This window comes from Perissodus microlepis, chromosome 7 (assembly GCF_051167445.1).
Source record: "Perissodus microlepis isolate ML-2025 ecotype Zambia chromosome 7, ASM5116744v1, whole genome shotgun sequence".
NCBI classification, from domain to species: Eukaryota; Metazoa; Chordata; class Actinopteri; order Cichliformes; family Cichlidae; genus Perissodus; species Perissodus microlepis.
The window spans coordinates 34,533,973-34,555,042 of NC_140467.1; the positions used below are offsets into that span (position 1 = coordinate 34,533,973).

Consider the following 21,070-nt stretch of genomic DNA (forward strand, 5'->3'; position numbering starts at 1 on the left):
TACAGTAGTCCAGCCTAGAAGTATTAAATGCATAAACTAATTTTTCAGTATCACTCTGATTCAGAATTTTTTCTAATTATAGAAATATTGCGCAAATGCAAGAAAGCAGTCCTACATATTTGTTTATCAAGCACACTGAGACACATATTATGGTAAAAAAAAAAAAAAAAAAAAAGCCTTAAAGATCTCTCATAGTGTCATGGGAGGCCAAGGTAAAGCTATCCAGTGTAAGTGTTAGGCACCATGTTTCTAAGAATTTTAGGGAAGCATTAGGGCCTTGATGTCTTTAAGATATTCCTCTAGTTTAACTAATTGTGTCTGTCAACTGGCTTTATAAAGCTGACTGTCATCTGCAGAGAAATGATATTTTTTGTGATGTCTTCTAATAATAATGGCTAAGGGAAGCATGTATAATGTAAATGTTCCCAGTAAAGAATCCCGTGGAACTCCATAATTAACCTTAGTGTGTGAAAAAAACGAAGTGCAATACCTTTAATGCATACAGCATGTTCTAAGCACAAAAATCAAAACAAATGTCATCCATAATCTTCACTTATGTTGTTTCTGTATTTTGATGAATTCTGAATCCTGACTGAGACTCTTCAAATAAACCAACCCTCTGCACCTAATCATTTGGCCTTTTTAGAACTAGTTTTCAAGGATTTTAGACATAAAAGGAAGATGGGAATAGGGATTGGCCTATAATTACCTGTAACAGCTGAGTTTGATCATATTTAAGATAAAAGTATTAATTAATGGTAGGAATTCTTTGACCAGTATTGTAGGAATGGGGTCTAATAGACCCCATGGTTTGGAGTATTTAGATCAGATTGGCTGGAACCTCCACTGGTACTTGAATAATTAAGCCAGTCACCATAAGCAGCACAAGCAAACTCCAGAGACAGATCTGTTATTCACTTTGGTAATCCATGAACCTTAACCTTAAATAACTGCAACCTGAAGAACTGTTTTAAACAAAGACAAAAGGCCAATATGATAATTCAGTTTGTAGGACATATTCTTACCAAAAAAAAGAAGTAAAATGATTACAAAAAAACATACAAAAGGGGGAAAAAGATGTATCACTACTTTGTATAATTTCACACTTGAAGACTCAACTGAAGATTACAGTAACAGAAAGAAAATTCAATGGTGACATCTAGCACATTTTTAAAGCCAACAGAGATTTTTGTTTTAATTCTCACATTCAATACCTGATATTATGTCCCACCACTGTGCAATGTCACCCAGGGGATTTATACAATTGATTATCTGCTAAAATGTGCAGGTTTAAGAGAGCTGGGTATTTTCCACATAGCAATGATGTTCCCAAACACACTGGGATCAATGAGATGTGTCTCCTGAGGGAAGGATATTAAGCATAAATGCAGCCAAAGATCGAATCCTATGAATGAGAGAGAGCATAATTGTAGAGCTGCTCCTACTTCCTATTTTATGAGTTAGGCTAAAAGAATTTCATGTATTTGAGATGAAAAAATGGACTGAGTGGACACTATGAAGAGACAGCCTCGGTCAGTCTTTGACACACCGGACTAAAGAGTATTAGAAATAAGAACCAAGACAAAAACACACTACTGTGCAAACCTTTGAGCTACCACACCAATCATTTCTTCATAGTTCGCTGACACATGTGCAAACATACATGGAAATAAAGCATATGTCAAAACAGAGCTTGTGCAACTCTAAAAACATTGAAAGTCCATGTTCTATATGCCTTCCTTTATTCGTCTCTGTTAGAGAAGAGCGTTGTTAGAATTTTTCTAAATAGTCTTCAGGAACAAATACTCGGAGTTTCTTAAAAGACAACGTTCTTCTCTCGCTGTTGTCTGCTTTTGGTTCTGTTCAGTGTCAAGATGAACAAAAATTGCTTCAAGAATGTTAAGGCATGAGCTCTGCGGAGCCCAATTCATAGTTTTCCATTGTGTTTTTTTTTTTTTTTTTCATGGATAGCGTAATGCGTTTTTGCTTTTTTGAATGACAAATGAAATGGGCTGGAAATGTTCTTTTTTTCTCTCAGCAAAACATGCTTTTTTTCTTCTTTTTTTTTTTTTTGCTTTAACCAGTTTAAAATGCTTGTTAAAAAAAAGCCAAATGACTATAACAAATAAATATCCCCTCAAAAACTGTAACCATCTACTTTACCATTTAATTTGGCATTCTGTCTTTTTCTTTAGGGTTGTAGGGACCCTATCTCACACACTTAGATAAGTGGTAATCTGTTTTTCACAAGCCACACATGAATGCAAATGAATATGTTGCTGTTATATGTTTTTGCCTCACATTATTTTCACACATTTCTCAAAGCAGCTTGAGACCACTCCCTACTGAATCACCCACCTACATATATAATAAAGTAAAAAATATTATTTATAGGTACCCTTACATCATGTCAATATGGTCCAAAATCTCGATTTTCAACACATTGCTTAATCTAATCTGAGAAGAATTAACAAAAGGGCTCCAACTTGGTTCTAGCAAAGTGTCCAGTACCTAACAAAGTGATAAGTGCGTATATTAATTTAACTCGCTATCACCTTACTAACGATAGTTTTAAAGTATTTGTGGTGAAGCCTACATTTTACATCGTTTTGAAACATTTCTCATCATTTGTAAATTATTACAAAATCTCTCTTGTAGCTGAAAAAGTGCTAATTGGTATTGAACTTGATGTACCTTCTTAAGTTGTTTATATTTGCAAAACAGAAGGAAACTGAAACTGAAACAGTACGACGATGACTGCTTTGTGATTTCTCTGAGTGAACAACTACAGTACAGTATCCATTAATTTTTTTTACTTCTGTATATATATGAGAATTAAATTAAATTTTATTGAATAAAAGGAGAAAGTAATACATCTTCAAGCGTGGGACTTACATGTACCTAAGGAGAGAACGTTGGATTTGTTAATGGGATTTCCCCAACAGGTGAAAATTAAGGAAGTGGATGGGGCGCTTTAGTTTTCAAGCTGACTGACTGAGACGACGGACTTGTAAAATTGTTTTCCTGTGTCTGTGCCAAATACAAAGGCATTCGCTGTAGCACATGAAGGAGGAGTTGGGACCCAGGCTGGAGCAAAAAAGGGAAAGAAAACCAACCATTTGTAATCGCGACCTCTGTCAGTTCAAGCTAAAAGCTAAACAATGTTTTCTTTAGCGACAGGTGTTCCTTCACTCTCTCGTGCTGCTTTACGTCGAGCTCTGTCAACTCTCCGATGATGATGGCATCAGTTATAATCAAGTCATTTTGAAGATTATGCCCTTGTTAAAGACAGGGGTGGGATCTGTAGATTTCATTATGAAGACAGATGGTAGCAAACGCTGTTCACCCTAATGCAGCATTCAAATATCTCTTTCCTCGACTTCCACATAAGAAATAAGTTATGATTCAGTCTCACAGTGAACATGGTTTAATTCACAGAAGGCCAAGTTACTGCAGCTGGCCTTCGAGAGAACTTACCGCAAGTGCACTAATGAGTGGAGAGATGCTATCTTCACACGGCTTAACTGAGACTTTGTCCGCCTTCAGCTATTTCAAGGGTGAGTGAAGCTTATTTTTACCCGTTGGCATTATTGTGCTTCTGTTCTTCTGCGGCTTAATTTGTATATGGCTCACAAACACGGCGCTTTCTTGTTTAGTCCATGCTGTCACTGTCCGTGGTGCTAAATGCGCAGGCAGTGAGTGTTTTTATTTCTGTGCTGTGTCAGTATCTAATTTCCTCGTGTATTCATGAATGACAATTCATTCTGAATCCCCTTGAATGCTTGGCAGCACGGTCACTTCTTTTGGTCTAGCTGCCTGGGTTGTTGTCTATACACCCAGTTGCTATTGCAGTCTTTTTATGACTCCTAGTACAAATCTGCCTGTATGTGCGACAGAAACGTTAGGTTGCTGGTTGTGTTTCAGCTGTGACTGGTTTAAGTGAAACTCGGAACAACGGTCTCGGTTGATCTTTTGCAAGCTAGCAAAGACAAATAGCAAGGGATGGCACCAGACTGCCTCTCGGTGATCAGTGGGTGTTAGGAGATACTCATCAGGGGAGAAAGTGGGACTGATAAAAATCCTGTCAATCAAATATGTGCAATTAAGTGATAACGATTAAACAACTCTGTCTTGTAAGATTCTATTGCATGATTTATGTAAACAGTTATGTATAAAATAAATAGTAAAGTAAACCGATGTGATGACAATGTTTTGAATGCTGCTTACCAGATTTCACACATCAGTTATAGTGCTACCACATGTCAGAGAAAAAGAAAAGTATATATCCAGGTAGCTCCAGATGGAAGTTGCTGAAGAATTCAAGTTGAAGAAAAGAGCACTCCTGCTAGGGCTCTTTTGCCAGTCTCCATTTTTATTTATTTATTTATTTATTTATTTTCTTAAGGCTCGTGAATTGATGATCCTGCTTTTAACATAAATGTATCTCTGACCAAATTGAGTTGGATTGTGAGCACCAGAGTTTGATGCACAAGCTGCATATATTTTGATCCTTTCTTTTTTTGAACCCTTCACCATGAGTCATTGTCAGACTCTGAGGAGTGAAATGTGCAATTGGCACAGCATATTTCTTATTGCTGGTTTAAGGCGGAACATAAATATCAACGTCAAAGTCAGATGTGCTATATGCCCATCATTTTCCTCCAGACTTTTTCTCTCTTCAAAGAACAAAACAAAAACAAAGTTGGATGTTGGTATTGGGTACAAATTGGTGCTAGAAAATCATCTTGTATACATTACATTCTAAAGCGAACTGGCCTCTCACTTTGAAGTGAGTAAATTACAGCTGCTAAAGCAGCTGCATAAATGACTCATCAAGTTTTAAAAGGGCCTCAAAAATCATGATGTTTGTTGAATACGGAAAGTCTTCTCTGACAAATGGCAGTAGAGGCCACGAGGAAGTCCTTGCAAGCATTAACTCAGTGGCTCTTAATAGGATATTTGCATAACAACAATAGAAAAGACAGGATAAACATAGTTGCCGGCATTGTATCAACTAATTGCTCACGTGATGAATGCATCCTTTCTTCCAGTTTTGAATGATTGCATTAATGTTACACTTCTGTTCACAAGCCACTGCATGTCTAAATAAATAATAATGACATCTATTTAAACTAGCTGAGCTCTGGTTTAGTCCTGTGAAAAGCGTTGTTTATGGCTACACACCCTGATTACACTGCACTGGAAAGTATGAATTTTTAAAGTTGGTGCTATTGCCCAAAGGCAAACACCATGGCAAGTGATTTGACAGGTGTTTAGAGGCTACAGTAATTACAGGAACATTACTTAGAGACTTTGCTGGAAATGTTATTTTGTTGCTTTTTTTCTTTGATATTGGATTTAAAAAAAAAAAAAAAACACTCCACATTGCAAAATCTCAAGAGATAGTAAAAAATGCTGAACTACTAAGATTTAAAAAAAAATGCTGAAATTTGTTTTGGGTTTTTAATTCATGTAGCACAATATCATGGCAGTCCTCAGTCATTTTTTTTAAATACAAAGCATTTATACTTCTAATGAACTATGGCATTATTATCAGTGATGACTACAGCTTTAGGTTTTTGTATCAATGCTTCTACACTTGTTAAACTTTAACATGGACACTGTATGCTGATGCTTGTTTTAAACATCTGAGCCATTTTTGAGGCTCATGTTTCACTTATGTTGCACATATTCATTCATATTCCTTCAACACAATAGTTTGGCCAACTATTTTCTACTTAGTACTCATGATATCCCAATGGGAATGGGGATGGGAATGCATTTATCATTAAAATCAAGACCTGGATTTGAAACTAATGATGGAAAAAATAGCAACCGACGAGGCAAGCTGCCATTCTCCCAGATGGTACATTACTGCATGTGTGCCTTGAGCTGGCAATGGCATATATTATAATAAGGTACCTCTGAGAGCAATGAGGAGTTTTAAAATAGTACAATCCACTATACTTTGCCTATTATTACAGACGACTCATAGAAAAATGTACATAAGCATCTTTTTGCATTTTATACTGAATTTATTCAGAACTTACTTACACGAGAACCATTGCACTGATTTCAGCTCATTTGACTCTCAACAAAAAAATGGGTCAGTAATCAAATGCTACAAATAATCAAACATGTTCAGAAATGTTAGGACACTGGCCTTGATTCAGCCTGGGCTGGCTTAAGTGAAACCAGGGAGAACAAGCAGTTGATTCAGTGCAAGCTAGTGATAACAAAGACAAATGGAAAGCCATGGCGCCAAAGGAGTCACAGACTACCGTACAGTGATTAGTGGGCATTTGAGATTCTCTCTAGAGGAGACATTGGAAGTGACAAAAATCCTTTCAATCGACTGTGCAATCAAGTGATAGCGATTAAATCACCTTCTCTTGGATATGTCCATTGTGTGACTGCTTCATCCATCTTACGCTCGTTCATCTTTTTATGGTTTTGTGAGTCAAAAAACATGCTTGTGGAATAGCTTCAAACCTTTCATCCAGATGTTATGGCTTTGTGTGAGACCTCAAAAGGCATACACTGTAAAGGCTTGATTTTCTCATGACAAACTGGTTTTAACTGCAGTGCAGACCTTTTTTTCCCTCCTATTTATATAAATAGTTTCTTTGAGTTTTCTTAGCTATTTTTCCCAAAGGCTCTACCACACATATCTGTATTCACCAGTCACTTCATTAGTTACACCTTGCAAGCAAAAGTAGAGTACATGTAAAAGTCCTGCATTCTGGTCCTAATGTCATAAGCACAACCTTATGACTTTAGGGGGGGGGCGTGTTGTTGTTGTTTTTGTAGTCACTGCTAGTGAAAATAATTTAGATTCCAGCAAAACCTTTAGCTTTTTACCCGTCAGCCATAAAAGGCTGATGGGGTAATGCTGTCACCTTGCCCGGCTGGCAGGCGGGCACTGTGGAAGCTTGTTAATGCAATAACTTGAGAACGAGACCATTCAAATTGATACCACAGGTGCAACTACTAAAAACCTTGAATGGAGTTCCAATTTCAGTGGTCTGACCTCAAGATCAGAGGTCTGAGGTCACGTTTTTTGAAAATCTTGTGAAAAATTTTGAAATTGGTTGCTGCCAATATATTTTTCATCTTGTTTTAAATTATTTTTTTATTTATTTATTTATTTTTTGTTTAAATGTACTCTTGGTTTACAGGGTTTTTGTTATCACAGCAGAAGGTTGTGCTTGATTGGTGAAAAGGCATTTGTGAAGTACTCTTTGATCTTTAATACTGTATTTTGATGCTGAGCCAGCAGAAGAACAGCTCCTATTGTCAGTGTTGCTATAACCACAGATTTGCTTGTAGGCAGGTACACGAGTTTGGATGATGGTCTTTGCTTAGAAGCACTCTTGACATTTTGAATGCGCTGCAATTCTTCCTGCTCCTCTGTGGTCAGAGCCATGTGGGACACTTCAGCCAGCACCTCCAGAGCAGCTCTCTGACCAGCTTGCACCGCTCCATCCATGTATCCACACCACTGGGTGGCTGTCTCTGTTCCTGCCCAATGTATCCTGTAAATCAAGAAATTTAGTGATTCATATACGAATACACACAAAGTTCAGTGTTCCCTTGCCCTTGTCAATACATGATAGTAATGTATTTATGATGTCTTAAGAAATAATAATACATATGATGGTGTTGACTGATAAGATTTCCTCTCACAAACAGATACCATTTAAGATTCACCCATAAAACAAATCTCTCCTGGCTTAGATGGTCTATGTCTCTGTGCACTGAAATCTCCCACTAACAAATTAGATTAGGTCTGTTCAACGCTGTAGGGCTTGCTGCCTGGAAAAGCACAGTAACGATGTTGCTCCTCATCCACCTCTTCTGCTCCATGTAATGACAACACGGCCAAGAATGTCTTATAAATCTTACAAATTACTGCCCATGGTATCCAGCTTTATTGTCAACATCAGTCCGCATCATGTGCTTCGGATCTGAACACACTGCTGTCAAAGTAAGCTTCAGCCAGACTGTGCAGACTGCAGGGCTATGTCACTGGTAAGAGTCTATCATTGTGGGTTTCTCAAAAGAAGTGCTGTGTTGTTGTTGAGCTAATGAAAGAAATCTGGAAAACAAACGCTGGTCATAGACTATAGAGATACCATGGCAATGTATGTAGCTGCTTTCATCTGGTGATCCCAAAGACACAGTAGACAAAAGCTCTGTTAAATTGGGGTGGGTTTTGATTATCGATTTATCGATTAAAATCGATTTTAGCTTGAATAAAGCAATATCGATTCATTAAGATCCTGAATTGATTTTTAAATATACATGTATTTTGTCAGAAATGCCAGAATCTCAGGTTAAACCTCACAAAACTATTTCAACAACCACCCAACAGCTAGACAGCAAATGACAACAGGTAAATGGATTGTGCAAAAACACATAAGCACAAAGCGCGAATCTGACGCATCAGAATCAGTGAGACGTCGGTTTTCTCACACTGAAAGCAGACAGCTCAAAGACTCTGATGCATCGGATCCGCGCTTTGTGTTTACGTCTTATTTTGCACTAGATTCTGAAGCTGCAGGTTTCATCACTCTCCAACCAAAATTGACTGAACCAGCAGCAAAAGAAGATCCAAACTAAGCTTCACATTTCGCTTCCCATAAACATCGTTATGAATTCCCTCCTACTTTTGCTGTTTTGCTTCCCCCACAATAAAAATCACACTTTGTAGGGCTCTCTCTCCCTCTCTGTGTACTTTAAGAACAGTTTCCCATCTAAAACTCTCCATTTTCTGCATTATTCGCTTGCTTTTTACCCACTAGTCTACCGTTGGTGTACAGCGCTGTCAGCCGCTGTTTTTTTTGTTTTTTTTTAATGACTTCTGACAAGAAAGCCTCACTTCTGCTGTTCAATACCGAAGAAATGTAAACTTTTTAAAATTAAGACAAACTGCAAAACGCTTAGCTGTGTCTCTAATAAAACCTCCGTAACTTTGCTCTGCTTCACTTCAGCAGCATCAGGTAATGTTCATATGCTGATTGATGGTCTTCTTCTGTTTTTGTTCTACTGCAGAATATTTTTAAGGCTATCTACTATAAAAAGCCAGGCCAGGAAAATCTCCTTCATGTTTTTCTGTGTTTTATCCTCAGTTACTTTGACATAAAGGCAACTGCTGTGATGCTTACACGTCTGATGCAGTCTCACAAGTGTCAGTACTGATAAATATAATATTTCTGACTGTCTGAGGCAAAATTTCCCCAATTTGAATCGAATCGAAATCGTGGATCGAATCGAATCGGGACCTTGTGAATCGGAATCGAACTGATTCTAGAAATCAGTGACGATACCCAGCCCTACAGTGCATGCATTACTGTCCCTTATCATCAGCTACATTATGCAAAGAGGCCACTATCCACCCTCTGCTGTTGATACAGGTTAGCTATTTTTTTTCAAAGATCCAATCAAATAGCTATAGAAGCGAGAGGTAGGATAGTATTGAAGAACTGTCTGGAAGGTCTGGAAAACCAAACATGAGCCCCTAAACAAGCATAATAACACGTAACGCTTCCTGACCTGCCCCTGTAATTGAGATTCTGCAGAAACTAAACATGCAATGCAGATTGGGATGGGTGTCATGGCTAGGTGCTTTTGGATGATAGTCTATCTGTGCTTAGCCGAGTCAATTGTTTCTATTTTTTCGAGAGGTAATTTTTGTAATTTTTTTGTGCACTGAACTGAATTGTGCACCTCCTTGAGAATTTATTTCAGTAAATAATTACCTCTAAAGAGTGCTTACTGCATTGGCTGATTCAAATTAGCAGTTGGAGTTGGGCCATTTTATACACACTGTTGTTTTTCACCAGAAGAGGTAGTGACAAAATGACTATTAGAGCATCTACAGTCATTTCTGTCTGCTTGGTTCTTAATTGCAACAACAATTTTTAGTCGTAATTACGATCAACAACTGCACACTGATCATTTGATACCAGTTAGGATCAGAAATATATGGGGCAATCAAACTTTCATAATTTTGCCTCTGCATATCTTTACAGTAGATTTTAGCTCATAGAATCAAAATGTGACTGAAGTGCAGGCTTTCAGAGGGGTTTAACAAAAGCATTGCATTAGTTGTTTGGGAATTACAGCTATATAATGTCTACTACTTTTTCAGAGGTACAAAAGTAATTGGACAATGACTGTTTCGAATAACTGGGTGAAAATCCACTAAAGTCAAAGACTGTCTAGAACCCATCGGGATCACCAAATGCTGTGTTTCCGTCCTTGATATTCTCTGTCAGGCCTTTACTGTAGCTGTCTTTGGTTTCTGCTTGTTTGTGGGCATCTCTGACTTCAGTTTTGTCTTTGATATGTGGAAAACATGCTATGTCAGATTGAGATCAGGTTTTTGACTTGGTTGTTGGTTGTACTATGCTTTGGGTCATTATCTGAGCACAGCGGAGAGTGTAGCTGTCAACACATCAAATTTCATCCTTCTACTTCTATCAGCAGTTAAAACATCAATAAATACTAGTGCCAGTGGCTGCCTTCCTGTTCTTGACCTTGTCTGTGAAGGTTCTCAGTCATCCAGGTCATCGTAGTCAAAGGAGCTTGCAAAGAAAAGCGTCTGGACTTCTTTAAGTTACTTGAAGACGTTTCACCTCTCATCCGAGAAGCTTCTTCAGTTCTAAGGTCAAATGGTGGAGAGTCCCAGATATAAACCTAGTGGGAGTATCCCCCCACAGAGGGACAAAAGGACCCCCTGATGATCCTCTAATCGCCTGAGCCAAGGTGTGAAACTGGGTGTGGGTCCCAATCAGCCAGAGTTTCGGGTGTGTTCATTGTGAAACCTGGCCCCACCTTATCATGCGAATTCCTGAGGTCAGATGGCCCAGGATGTGAGTGGGCGTTAAGGCGTCTGGGAAGGGATCTCAAAACTGGATTATAGATGGCAGAGAGTTGGTGTCGTAAACCACCGCCTCTGTTCAAAGATGGTCGCTCACAGTGGACATAGATGGCTTCTTTCACTTGACCTTGTTGCAAACTCTCTGTGTTTATATTTATGAAGGTCTCTCTTGGTAATACAGGTTGACAAAGACAAGCAAGAGTTCTCAATGTGGCTAAATTTTGTAAAGGCATTTTTACTAACCAAGGAAATTATTCTGCATTTTAGTCATCGTCGGTGAGCAAACAAAAATAAGTTCAACACTAATTAATTATTCTTGAAATAACAAAGGACCAGGCTTTGTCTGGCTGTGAAATTCCTTTTCAGTCAATTGTAGATTTTTTTTTAAGTGCTTTAACATGTTGGACTATTTACAAAACTGGCTCTAATTATGCAATATTTGTATTAAACTCCTTAAATTAAAAGTAAAAAAAGCTTGCACTTGAATCACACCCTGATTGAGTTAAAATCCACTGTGGAGTTGTACAGAGGCAAAACTATAAAAACTGTTTCATTGTCCAAATATTTATGGACGTATCTGTAAATTATCCACCTGTTTGTGGATATATAGGTAGCAACTGGACATATCCCTTAACCTCATTGCCTCCCTGTGTCTGTTGGCTTACATGTTTAGTCCCAAATAGGTGATTATGTATTTTTGCCAGCAGTCTCTTTGATGTTTGCGTTTGCACACCTTACTCAGATGATGGTTAATTAGATTTTTTTTAACACAACGCTCAATCTTACTGGAATCTAACACCAATAAAATGTAGGATCATTTTTGCTTTCACTGGACAAATCCCCTTTTTGAGGATGGCATATTTTAGAGATTTGTAGCTTTTTATTCACAGCTTTCTACACTATAGGTACTTCAACATACTATTAGATATGATGAGGGTTTTTTATGTGGATGATTTTTTTTCTTTGGGATATAATATGTTTTTGTACCACGTTTTGGTGACCTGATGGAGTCACTCACAGCCTCTCCAGGTTAAAGAGAGACAATCTTCCGGGTGGTTCAAGTGCCCTACAGCAAGTAAGAGTGCCAGTCCATTATGTAGTAACTGTTGTCCTATTGTTTTATATTATCTATGAAAAAAAATCTATTTGCCTCCTCAGTGGGAGTGAATCTGAATGACCTGCGGTCAGAGGTGGGTTATCTAAGGTTTCATATGGCAACCATGCATTTAATTTGGTACATATGATTGGTTCTTTTGTTCTCATACAATTTTTTTTTTTGTTTGTGGCTACCCACAAAAAGGGAAAAACCATATGTCACAATGAGACGTATCAACCAATCACGTTGGTTAAAAATGATGCCAGTCTAACTCAGTTTTGATACTTAAAAGCTATTGCTTACACTACCACAATGATTGTGTGCAGTTACATGTTTCAGGCCATCAATTGCATTTTAATACTGAATTAAATTAAATAAATAAATACATTTATCGAGTTATGTATGTATTAACTTACTAAGGGGCATGCAGTTTTTTCCCTCGGATAATGAAACAGAAAACTTGTATTTACCTGAGTTACCTTTATCTAATATTAAAATCTGTTTGATCTGAAGCTTGTAAATGTGACAAATATGCAAAAAAAAAAATAGGAATAATGATACAGGAGCATCAGATAATGACAGCTGTGCATGGTGGTTACCTCCTTGTATGTGACAACTGTGTTAGAGGAAATCAAGCCAGTTGAAGTTATGAGTTTAATGTGTGTGAATAATGGGTGTGCTGATTTAACCCCTCCCCTGGCTTTTTTAAATTTTTTTCATTTGCACCGGGTTCCACATTATTGGCCTTTGCACACACTTTATGAACCACTGATCTAGACTACTTTAATTATGTTTGTCCAGTTCAACATAACCTCTTCTAACTGGTTTTAAGGTTCTTCTGAAACTACAGCAGCCACCAATTTTCACTGATCAATGCAACTGAGAAGGGCTTCACCTCAGCTGACCTACTGGCAAACATGCTTGATGAATTTCTGTTGTCTGAACAATAGTGTTTGATGTCTTTGCAACAAACAGTCTTTACTCTCTATTCACACTATGGCTATTTGTGGATTTCATGGGCTATGTCGATGAAATCCACAAATAGATGCGAACACTGAATTGAACAACTAAAATACCATTCAGCAAAGGTGCTAAAAGAGTAGAGAGTAATCAGGAGTAAACAGAGGGTCAATGTGTGGCAAAGCTGCAGTGTGAATGTAATAAGGATTTTGACTGTTTAGTCCAGCCCAATAGGCAACTTCAACAACAGCAGAATTTCTAAGACCTTAAGACCCAAGTCTGAGATGTCAGAGAGCTTGGTAATGAGCTGGTAATACTGAGTCTGTCTCTCACAACACGCAACTGCCTAAGCTTAGAGGTAAAGTTTAGCTTTCCAGAATGTATGTTTGGAGGTACCAGACATCACCTCAACTATAGGATAATTGGCTGCAGCATATGATTACACACTTGCTTGAGGGGTACTCTGTAATGGATTTATGCAGCAGTGATTCAAATCATTGAGATATAGGATACATGATAATGAAAAAGGAAAGCAATATATCCAGTAAGAATAAAAAAAAAAAATCAAACATGCAGAAGTGGTGGAGAGGGAAATCAATCAACTCAGCCATTACAGTGGCATGCATAGCAGGTGGCAGTAAACAGTATAATGAGCCGCAGCATTATGATGAAAAGAACGAGAGCTTGTCAAATTAAAACGTCTGCATTTTGGCCCTGATTGAACTTGATTGGTGTCTTGTTTAAATGGGTGATTAAATGATAAGAAGTAAGTGAAACCGTTCAGCTGACAGCCGTCATAACTGTAGCGCTCTTTCAAAATAAAGGAAATGTTTTGTTTTTGTGAGCTTAAATGTGTGTGGGATGTAAAAGTAGTGGTATAAAAGTCAGTCATATAACACAGGTGCGGCTGGATATGCACAAGTATAACATTTATACAGTCTCTAAAACTGGGAATGATGAAGTCAACTAGGATTTTAAAATTGATACCAACTAAAGCAACTAATCGTCTCAGACAAGTTTGAACCCCGGGTGACCTTGGCCTCAATGTCATGGTCAAAGTTGAAGTTTTCTAAAAATCTTGTGACCACAATAAATCGAGAACAAGGTGACGTGGGTTTTTAAATTCATCCCATACATGCAGTCGCCTGTGTGAGTTCGAAACCTTTGATCTTGAGATCAACTTTTCTGAAAACACTCCTGAGGCTGAGGGGTAGAACTGGTGGCCAGTATCTTTTTTTTTTTTTTCTCAGCCATTTAGAGTGGGGGTGCCTTGCATGTTTTCAGCACTCCTACTGTGCAGCATTTCCTAGCCATATATCAGTGTTCCTTGATTATGGCAAAATCAAGATTCAGAAATTCAGAAGGATAAGTTTTGCTTAAAGAATGTATTTGTTTTCAAAGAAAATGTAATTTATTGTAAACCATGTAAATATATAAAGAATCAGTAATGAAGTAGTTCCCCTGAAGGTTTGCTTGTGGAAAATCTGTCATGACTTAATTTTCCTTTGCATTATTTTGCCTTGAGCTAACCACCTGTAAACAGTAAGAAAGTTCAGGCCTTAACTACTGGAACAGGGACTCACACTGGTATTTCAGAATGAGGTTGCTGCTGTTAAGACAGACTTAGATGGGACTCACAGACTAATCATGAACTGACTGAATAGATGCAGACTTTAACATAGATCCGATGGAGAGTGATAGCTCTGTAAGTTGTTAGAATTCAATGATACAATGATACAAGCCCCGGGAATTATATTAAACATATAATCAAATTAGTGTAAACCAAGCAAGCTACTTTTAGTTGCTCCTTTTTCACAAAGGGGCACAACAGTGCTTGTTTTGGATTTGACATATTATCCCAGATGTTTCCTCCCTTGGTAAAAAACAGAGTTCTTTTGTTTAAACTACGTATTTATATTTATACTAAAGAATTAATCTTTCTTTAAACAAAATCTGCTAACTTGATGTAAAACCTACTGAGGTCAGTTTATTCATATGTCTTGGTTTTTCCTCACACCTCACATACCCTGTTCTCTGCTCTCAAACATCCTCCATGCTGTCCATTCAAGCGTATTATTAACCTTGAATAATTAGTCAGTGTGTGAAGTGTGAAAAACACATTGTCAGTATAAAGATACAGACCATGTCAAATCCCATAATGGGATAATAATGGGACACTAGCTAAATTTTTTGCACTGGTAAATACATTACCTTGGAAGCACCAGCAGCATTTTTGCCCACCAGTCTTGGGTTTGTCTTCATTACATGTGCTAGATTTGTGTCAAGGTTACAGTATGCCCTTGAGAATCAATTTCCTATATGGGGTAGGGATGTGGCTGAGAGCTACCATCACCTTTCTGCTGTTTCAGTCACGTTATGTAATGAGCTTCCTCTGCTCCCCACGGACTTGATGTCATTATGGAAATGCATTACCTGGATATCTCTCTCTCTCTCTCTCTCTCTCTCTCTCTCTCTCTCTCTCTCTCAGCATCTCTGAAGAGGCCATTAGAAATGGATTATAGGGCATTTTCCCATGAGAACACCCCTCCTGATGACCTCTTGCCATTTCTTTAGAACTGGACTACTATGTATCATTAAAGATGTAATCACTCCCACGACTCATGTCAATGATCTGTACGCACTGGGTGCTAGTGAGTAATACCTAGTTGGCAGGGAGAATAGACCTATTTTTTGTTGTATAAAAATAGTATAAACATTCAGCAGATATTCTCAGTATCTCTCATCCTGTCACCTTCTGTACTGTGTTAACATTTACAACTGTGAATTCTATAACTCTACACGTTTAGCCATTGAAAACATTACTATTAATCTTGTGTGGATACAAATGCAGATGGACGATGAGTTATTTTAATGTAAGGGAGAATAAGTATTGTAATTCACTGGTATATATGTCATTAGTCAGGTGTTTACCTGCCAAAAGGCTTCCTCAGGCTAGGGTGGTAATATGTTAGCAAACCTGGTGCCATGACATTAACTGGACAGCCACCACTGTAGTCCTCCTTGGCCCAATCCTGCAGAGAAAATGGATTTAATTATATTTTTCAGTATTGTTTCACATCACATATGGCTTGATTTCATAGCAGTCATAATATTTTTGACAATTTATGAGGACATAACCATGGACCCATGGAAGATACCATGGACTACTCCTTGACATTCCTGTATAGTATGCTAAATAAGCTGTTACTAGTTTAATGTTTGCAAGCTGCCTAAATCCCTAAAACTCGTATTACAATCATTCAATATTAAACATTTTAGTGTGAAAACTTAAATATATAATGATTCTCAGACAGGGACCAAAAAGACATAATAACATCAGAGTTTTGATTATACAGAATTTTACTCTTTTTAAGCCCCAGTGAGGCCTAAAGTACAAAATGTAGCATCTAATTTTCCTTTGGAAAATGTTAACTATATTGAATTATTTGTTGAGGAAAATATGTAATACTAATACCAATGTATTATACTACTAATACCAGTGATGGTAAAAAAGTAACGCCGTGACTTGTAACGCCGTTACTTTTTTCAGTAACGAGTAATCTAACTAATTACTATTCCTATCGTTACAACGCCGTTACCGTTACTAACAAGAAAATGCGGTCCGTTAGTATTTTTCAACAAACAGACGCTTGAAGCTGTGTTCAGCTTACCGCATCTTATATCAGTTGTAGCTGTAAGTAATCTGGACGCTACAGCTTTAAGCAGCTGCGCGCGCTCTCGCGGACGGCAATCACGATCACTTTCTAGCACAACACCTGGAGCTAAGGGGGCAAAACAATCGCATGAGTGCTGCTGTTTGACTGAGGAAAAATAAAGTAGTCGTGGTAAGCCAATCACATGACCACAAAGCAACAAGGTGATATATACCAGTTTTTAAATTGTGTTGATAGGCCACGTAAAACCAGAGTCATGATAAACAATATAGACACATGTTTTTTCCTCAATAGTTTCGTCACGTTTACTGTCTAAGGACAGCGCAGCAAGCACTCTCTGCTTATGAGCAAACAACAACAACAAAAAAACCCGGAAAGTTTTAGGAGTGACGGAGAGAGAGAGAGAGAGAGAGAGAGCAGAAAAAGAGAGAGAGAGCGAGTTTTGAGATGGGAGGGATTTGTGACGTTTAGCGTGTTTGGGGTGTGTAGTTAATGTGTTGTCTTGTGTAGTTAGTGTGTAGTGTTGTGGATAGTTTTGTGTTGTGTGTCAGAACAATGAGGCGACTGCTGTCTCCAGGTAGAAAAAGGAGTGATACACCTGCTGCTGTCAGACCTGCAGGTATCAGGCTGTGATGTTCTCCTTTATAGTGGACAGAAATTATTTTTTTGGAGTGGCACAAATAATTTGTGTGTCATCTTATTGAATGCAGAACAGCTGATTGTTCTGTAAATAGTTTGAAATTGTTATATAAAAAATCAAGGTAAAAGGTAAATGGATGCAAATAACTTTGTTGTTTGCAAAACTTGTGCATAGGATTTTAAAATTGACAATTTATATTTGCATTTAAAGTTATGAAATATGATTCATTAAACATGTTTGTGGTTGTTACAGTAAAAAATTGAACTTTTCTACTCGGATTTTATGTTTTTTGTCTGATTTTAGATCAATTGTGTTAATGCAGTATGTCAGAATGAAAACATAACTGTAAATTCAGAAACGTGAGGTTGTGCTGAAAAGAATGATACCAAACAAGGCAAAGTAAATAGTTTTTAAAGGTAAAATGTGGAGGGAAAATCAAAAGTAGTTAAAAATGGCCAATTATACCTTGGACCCCAGAGGGTTAAACCATGTTTTGCAATAGTTACATTTCAAGTAATTAATTACTTTTAGAATATTGTAACTCAGTTACTAACTCAGTTACTTTTTTGAAGAAGTAACTAGTAACTATAATTAATTACTTTTTCAAAGTAACTTGCCCAACACTGACTAATACTAATCATCCAACACCTTGAATCTGCACACAGGGAAACTAATCTTTCAACTTGCATGGGTGCCCACCTCCTAGGATGTCATCCAGTTAAAGAAGAGTAAGGATGCCTTCATGACAACACATTTAAATAACACCTTAGAAAGGACAACTAAATATAAACATAGAAATAAAAATATTAGGGACTTATCAGTCACTATCCAAAGTTCTGTGCAGATTTACTTATTCTCTTCTTTTAAACTTAACATTCTTTCTAAGATGGATTATTAAGTACCAGATTAAATTTCTCTGTTCCTTTAATGTCTAGAAAGTTCGTCACACTGCTTAGCCCAGAGTGCAGAGAAAATTCCTGGTGTATATTCTCTGTTTAGCCCTGACTCATTACTTCCCTGATGTTCTCAACAAGTCCTGTGGATTATTCAGTGACTTTAAGATCGTGCCAGTGCAATCCTGCCATATATTTTCTGTCTCCACAGCTGCTGGTGAAGGGAATAAATTATCTGCCTTGTATCTGGCCTGTATTCCTTTACAGGCCATAAATGAATGTGCTACGTCATGTAATACAGCTGAGCTATTTGGTTTATGTTTGACACATTTTTAGGATGATAGGCAGATTAAAATTAAAAATATCTTTCAAAGTTTATTGCATGTACATTGTTTTTACGCAGGACTGTAGAAGATGTAGTATCTCGTGTGCAAAATGGGTGATTGTGCCCCACTTGGAGACCCAGACTACATTCAGCATGCTTGCCTTCCAGTGACTTATTTATTCAGTTTCTGCTTGTTTTGACATCATGTTTTTAAAGCAGCCACCTAAAGTCTGCCATTGAACTTTCAAAATGTGGCCTTTTTTTAGCGTGTCCCTAGGGACTGTCTCAAGTCAAGAATTACCTTGTTTATGAGCCTTATTTAGAGTCACCACTATACTTTTTGATTCCATCCTGGCTTTCGTCCTCATTATTCTGGCGGCTGATGACACAGTCATGTTAATTGTTTGTGTATGTTCTTCATTGTGGTGTTTTTTTGTCCGTCCGTCCGTCCGTCTGTCTAGAGCAGGGGTAGGCAACCTTTCTGATGGCGAGTGCCATTTAAAATTTCCTCAGAGGTCAGTGTGCCACATGATTGCATTAGCAATAAATTTAATAACGCTCTATATGAACAGTTACACACTATATAGAACAACTTTATAGAATTATATTTGTTTGCAGATGTTGGCAGCTATCAGTAAATAGTTATCAGCTATTTTGAAACCAAAAAAAAAGACACTTTTTATCCACAACAAGAACTCCATAACAGCAAATGAACTGTACAACAGAAAATACAAATGCTATTTATGGTCTCCTCACAACAATGATAAGAAAAATAAACTGGGCCAATATTGCATGTCTGTTAATACAGAGACACACATGTTAATGTGAACTCTGGTCTCCCACTCAGAGACACAGGTCTCCGAGTGTCCAGCATTCATAGGCTACCTGAGGACACTCGTGTAAGAGAAAATCTGCTCACACAGATATGTAGAGCCAAATACTGTCAATAAGGCCTCTGCAATGTTCTGAAGACAGTTAAACTTGTCAGGTAGTGATGTCCAGCAGGTGAAAATGCAAACTCCATGAACACGCACAGCTGTGGATTCCAGCTGTTTCGATGTTGCATTAACTGGCATTAACTCAGCCAGTTAATGCAAGACAAACCCAGCTGCTCATTAAAGCTTTCTGGTTTGATTAGAAAATAAAACATCGGTCCACACACCTGAAAGTCCCAAAAATGCATTGTGTCTCGAGTCTACGGATGTGTCCGTGTATTTCCGTGGTGCTGATGCTGTGCTGAGCGGAAAGCTCCTGAAGCTTTTGAAGTGTCGGAATGTGGAAAGCTAACAACGTCCCGCTCACCAGTAGGTGAGTTAGTAAGTAAGTTATTTTTAGCCAATTACAAGTTGAATCTGGTAGTTGGGGCTGTTAGCTAAGATACCATCAACTAATGTGTCTATGCGTGCTGATTTGCGATGTGCACTGCTGGCCCGGCCATTTATTTTTTGATGCACCTTCTCAGATTAATTCACTGCGTGTCGTGCCCAGGGCTGGACTGGGACAAAAAAACAGCCCAGGCATTTTGACTAAAGACCGGCCCAACAGGTATTAAAGCCATAAAGCCTTTGAATGAAAACAAACGCTGTCTTGTTGGTATAAGTATGATTTCTATACATTTTACATAAGATAAAAACTTTGGTTGTAAGCTTCAGATAATTATTTAATAACAGCCAGACATTTTAAATGAGAATAAGAAAGTATTTCTTTGTGCCCCCCTTTCCCTGTTAATGCCCTACCTGGCCCCCTGGCAAAACTTTGCTAGACCCGCCCCTGCATAGTTACCAGCTGTCAGCTACTTAGAAAATGATATTGGTGTTATTTGTCTCTCAGAAACAGTTCAGAACTTCCCTTCAACTCATCCATGTCACCTAAAAGGTAAACCTGTTTCTCCATCACCTGTTCAGCTCTGATGATTCAGTAAGAACATCTCCTGGTTTCATCTTCATGTTTCCCTCTCACCACATATACAAACCGATATCATGACCAGCAGCTTTTACAGCTGTGGCTCCAGCAAACATCAGCTGATACTAGAAATTAATATTAAATAAATTCTAACAACAGCTGATCAAGCTTAAACGTGCTGCTGTTGTTTAGCGCGACATCCGGCGGCTTCCTAGCTGAAGTCCGGGACAAACTGTGTTCCTTCTCAACTCAACACGAAACGCGTAATAATTTCTCTGAATGCGGGACGATTCCGTCTTTTTACGGGACAGTTGGCAACTCTACTAACTAACCTTATGAATAAAACAAAGTTCACTATCAATAACATAGTAGCACCCACCCAGCTGTATAGAAACTCCGTCATGCTAGCTAGCACGCAGTAAGAGTTATTGTAACTGACTGTAAAAAGACAGAACAACGAAAATAAACTCCACCTAAACTTGGTTTATATCTGACCCAGATAGACTGCAGGTCATAACTTCTTACCCTAAGTTCAGTTCACCTGACGCTCGGACCACCCCGCCTCGGGTCTCTGCTCCTCCTGCCTCCCCTCTCCCTCATCCACCTGCCAGCCTCCACCACTTGTTAATTTTACTGAATCTGTGGAAGCTCCGCCATAGCCACCACCAAACAACTGAGTTATTTTTACACACCGG

General features: G+C 38.1%; 1 protein-coding gene across 1 annotated transcript in view; it reads right to left on the bottom strand.

Moving 5' to 3' along the window:
- Nucleotides 1-6,014: 6,014 nt before the first annotated feature.
- LOC146383501 (putative flavin-containing monoamine oxidase A) overlaps nucleotides 6,015-21,070 on the bottom strand; it is a 56,474-nt gene continuing 41,418 nt past the window's right edge. Inside the window, exons 11-12 of the mRNA XM_084934783.1 lie at nucleotides 15,873-15,973; nucleotides 6,015-7,535 (exon numbers count right to left, since the gene is read on the bottom strand). Coding sequence (XP_084790909.1) covers nucleotides 7,190-7,535; nucleotides 15,873-15,973 — 447 coding nt within the window. The 3' untranslated portion in view covers nucleotides 6,015-7,189. The remainder of the gene's footprint in view (nucleotides 7,536-15,872; nucleotides 15,974-21,070) is intronic.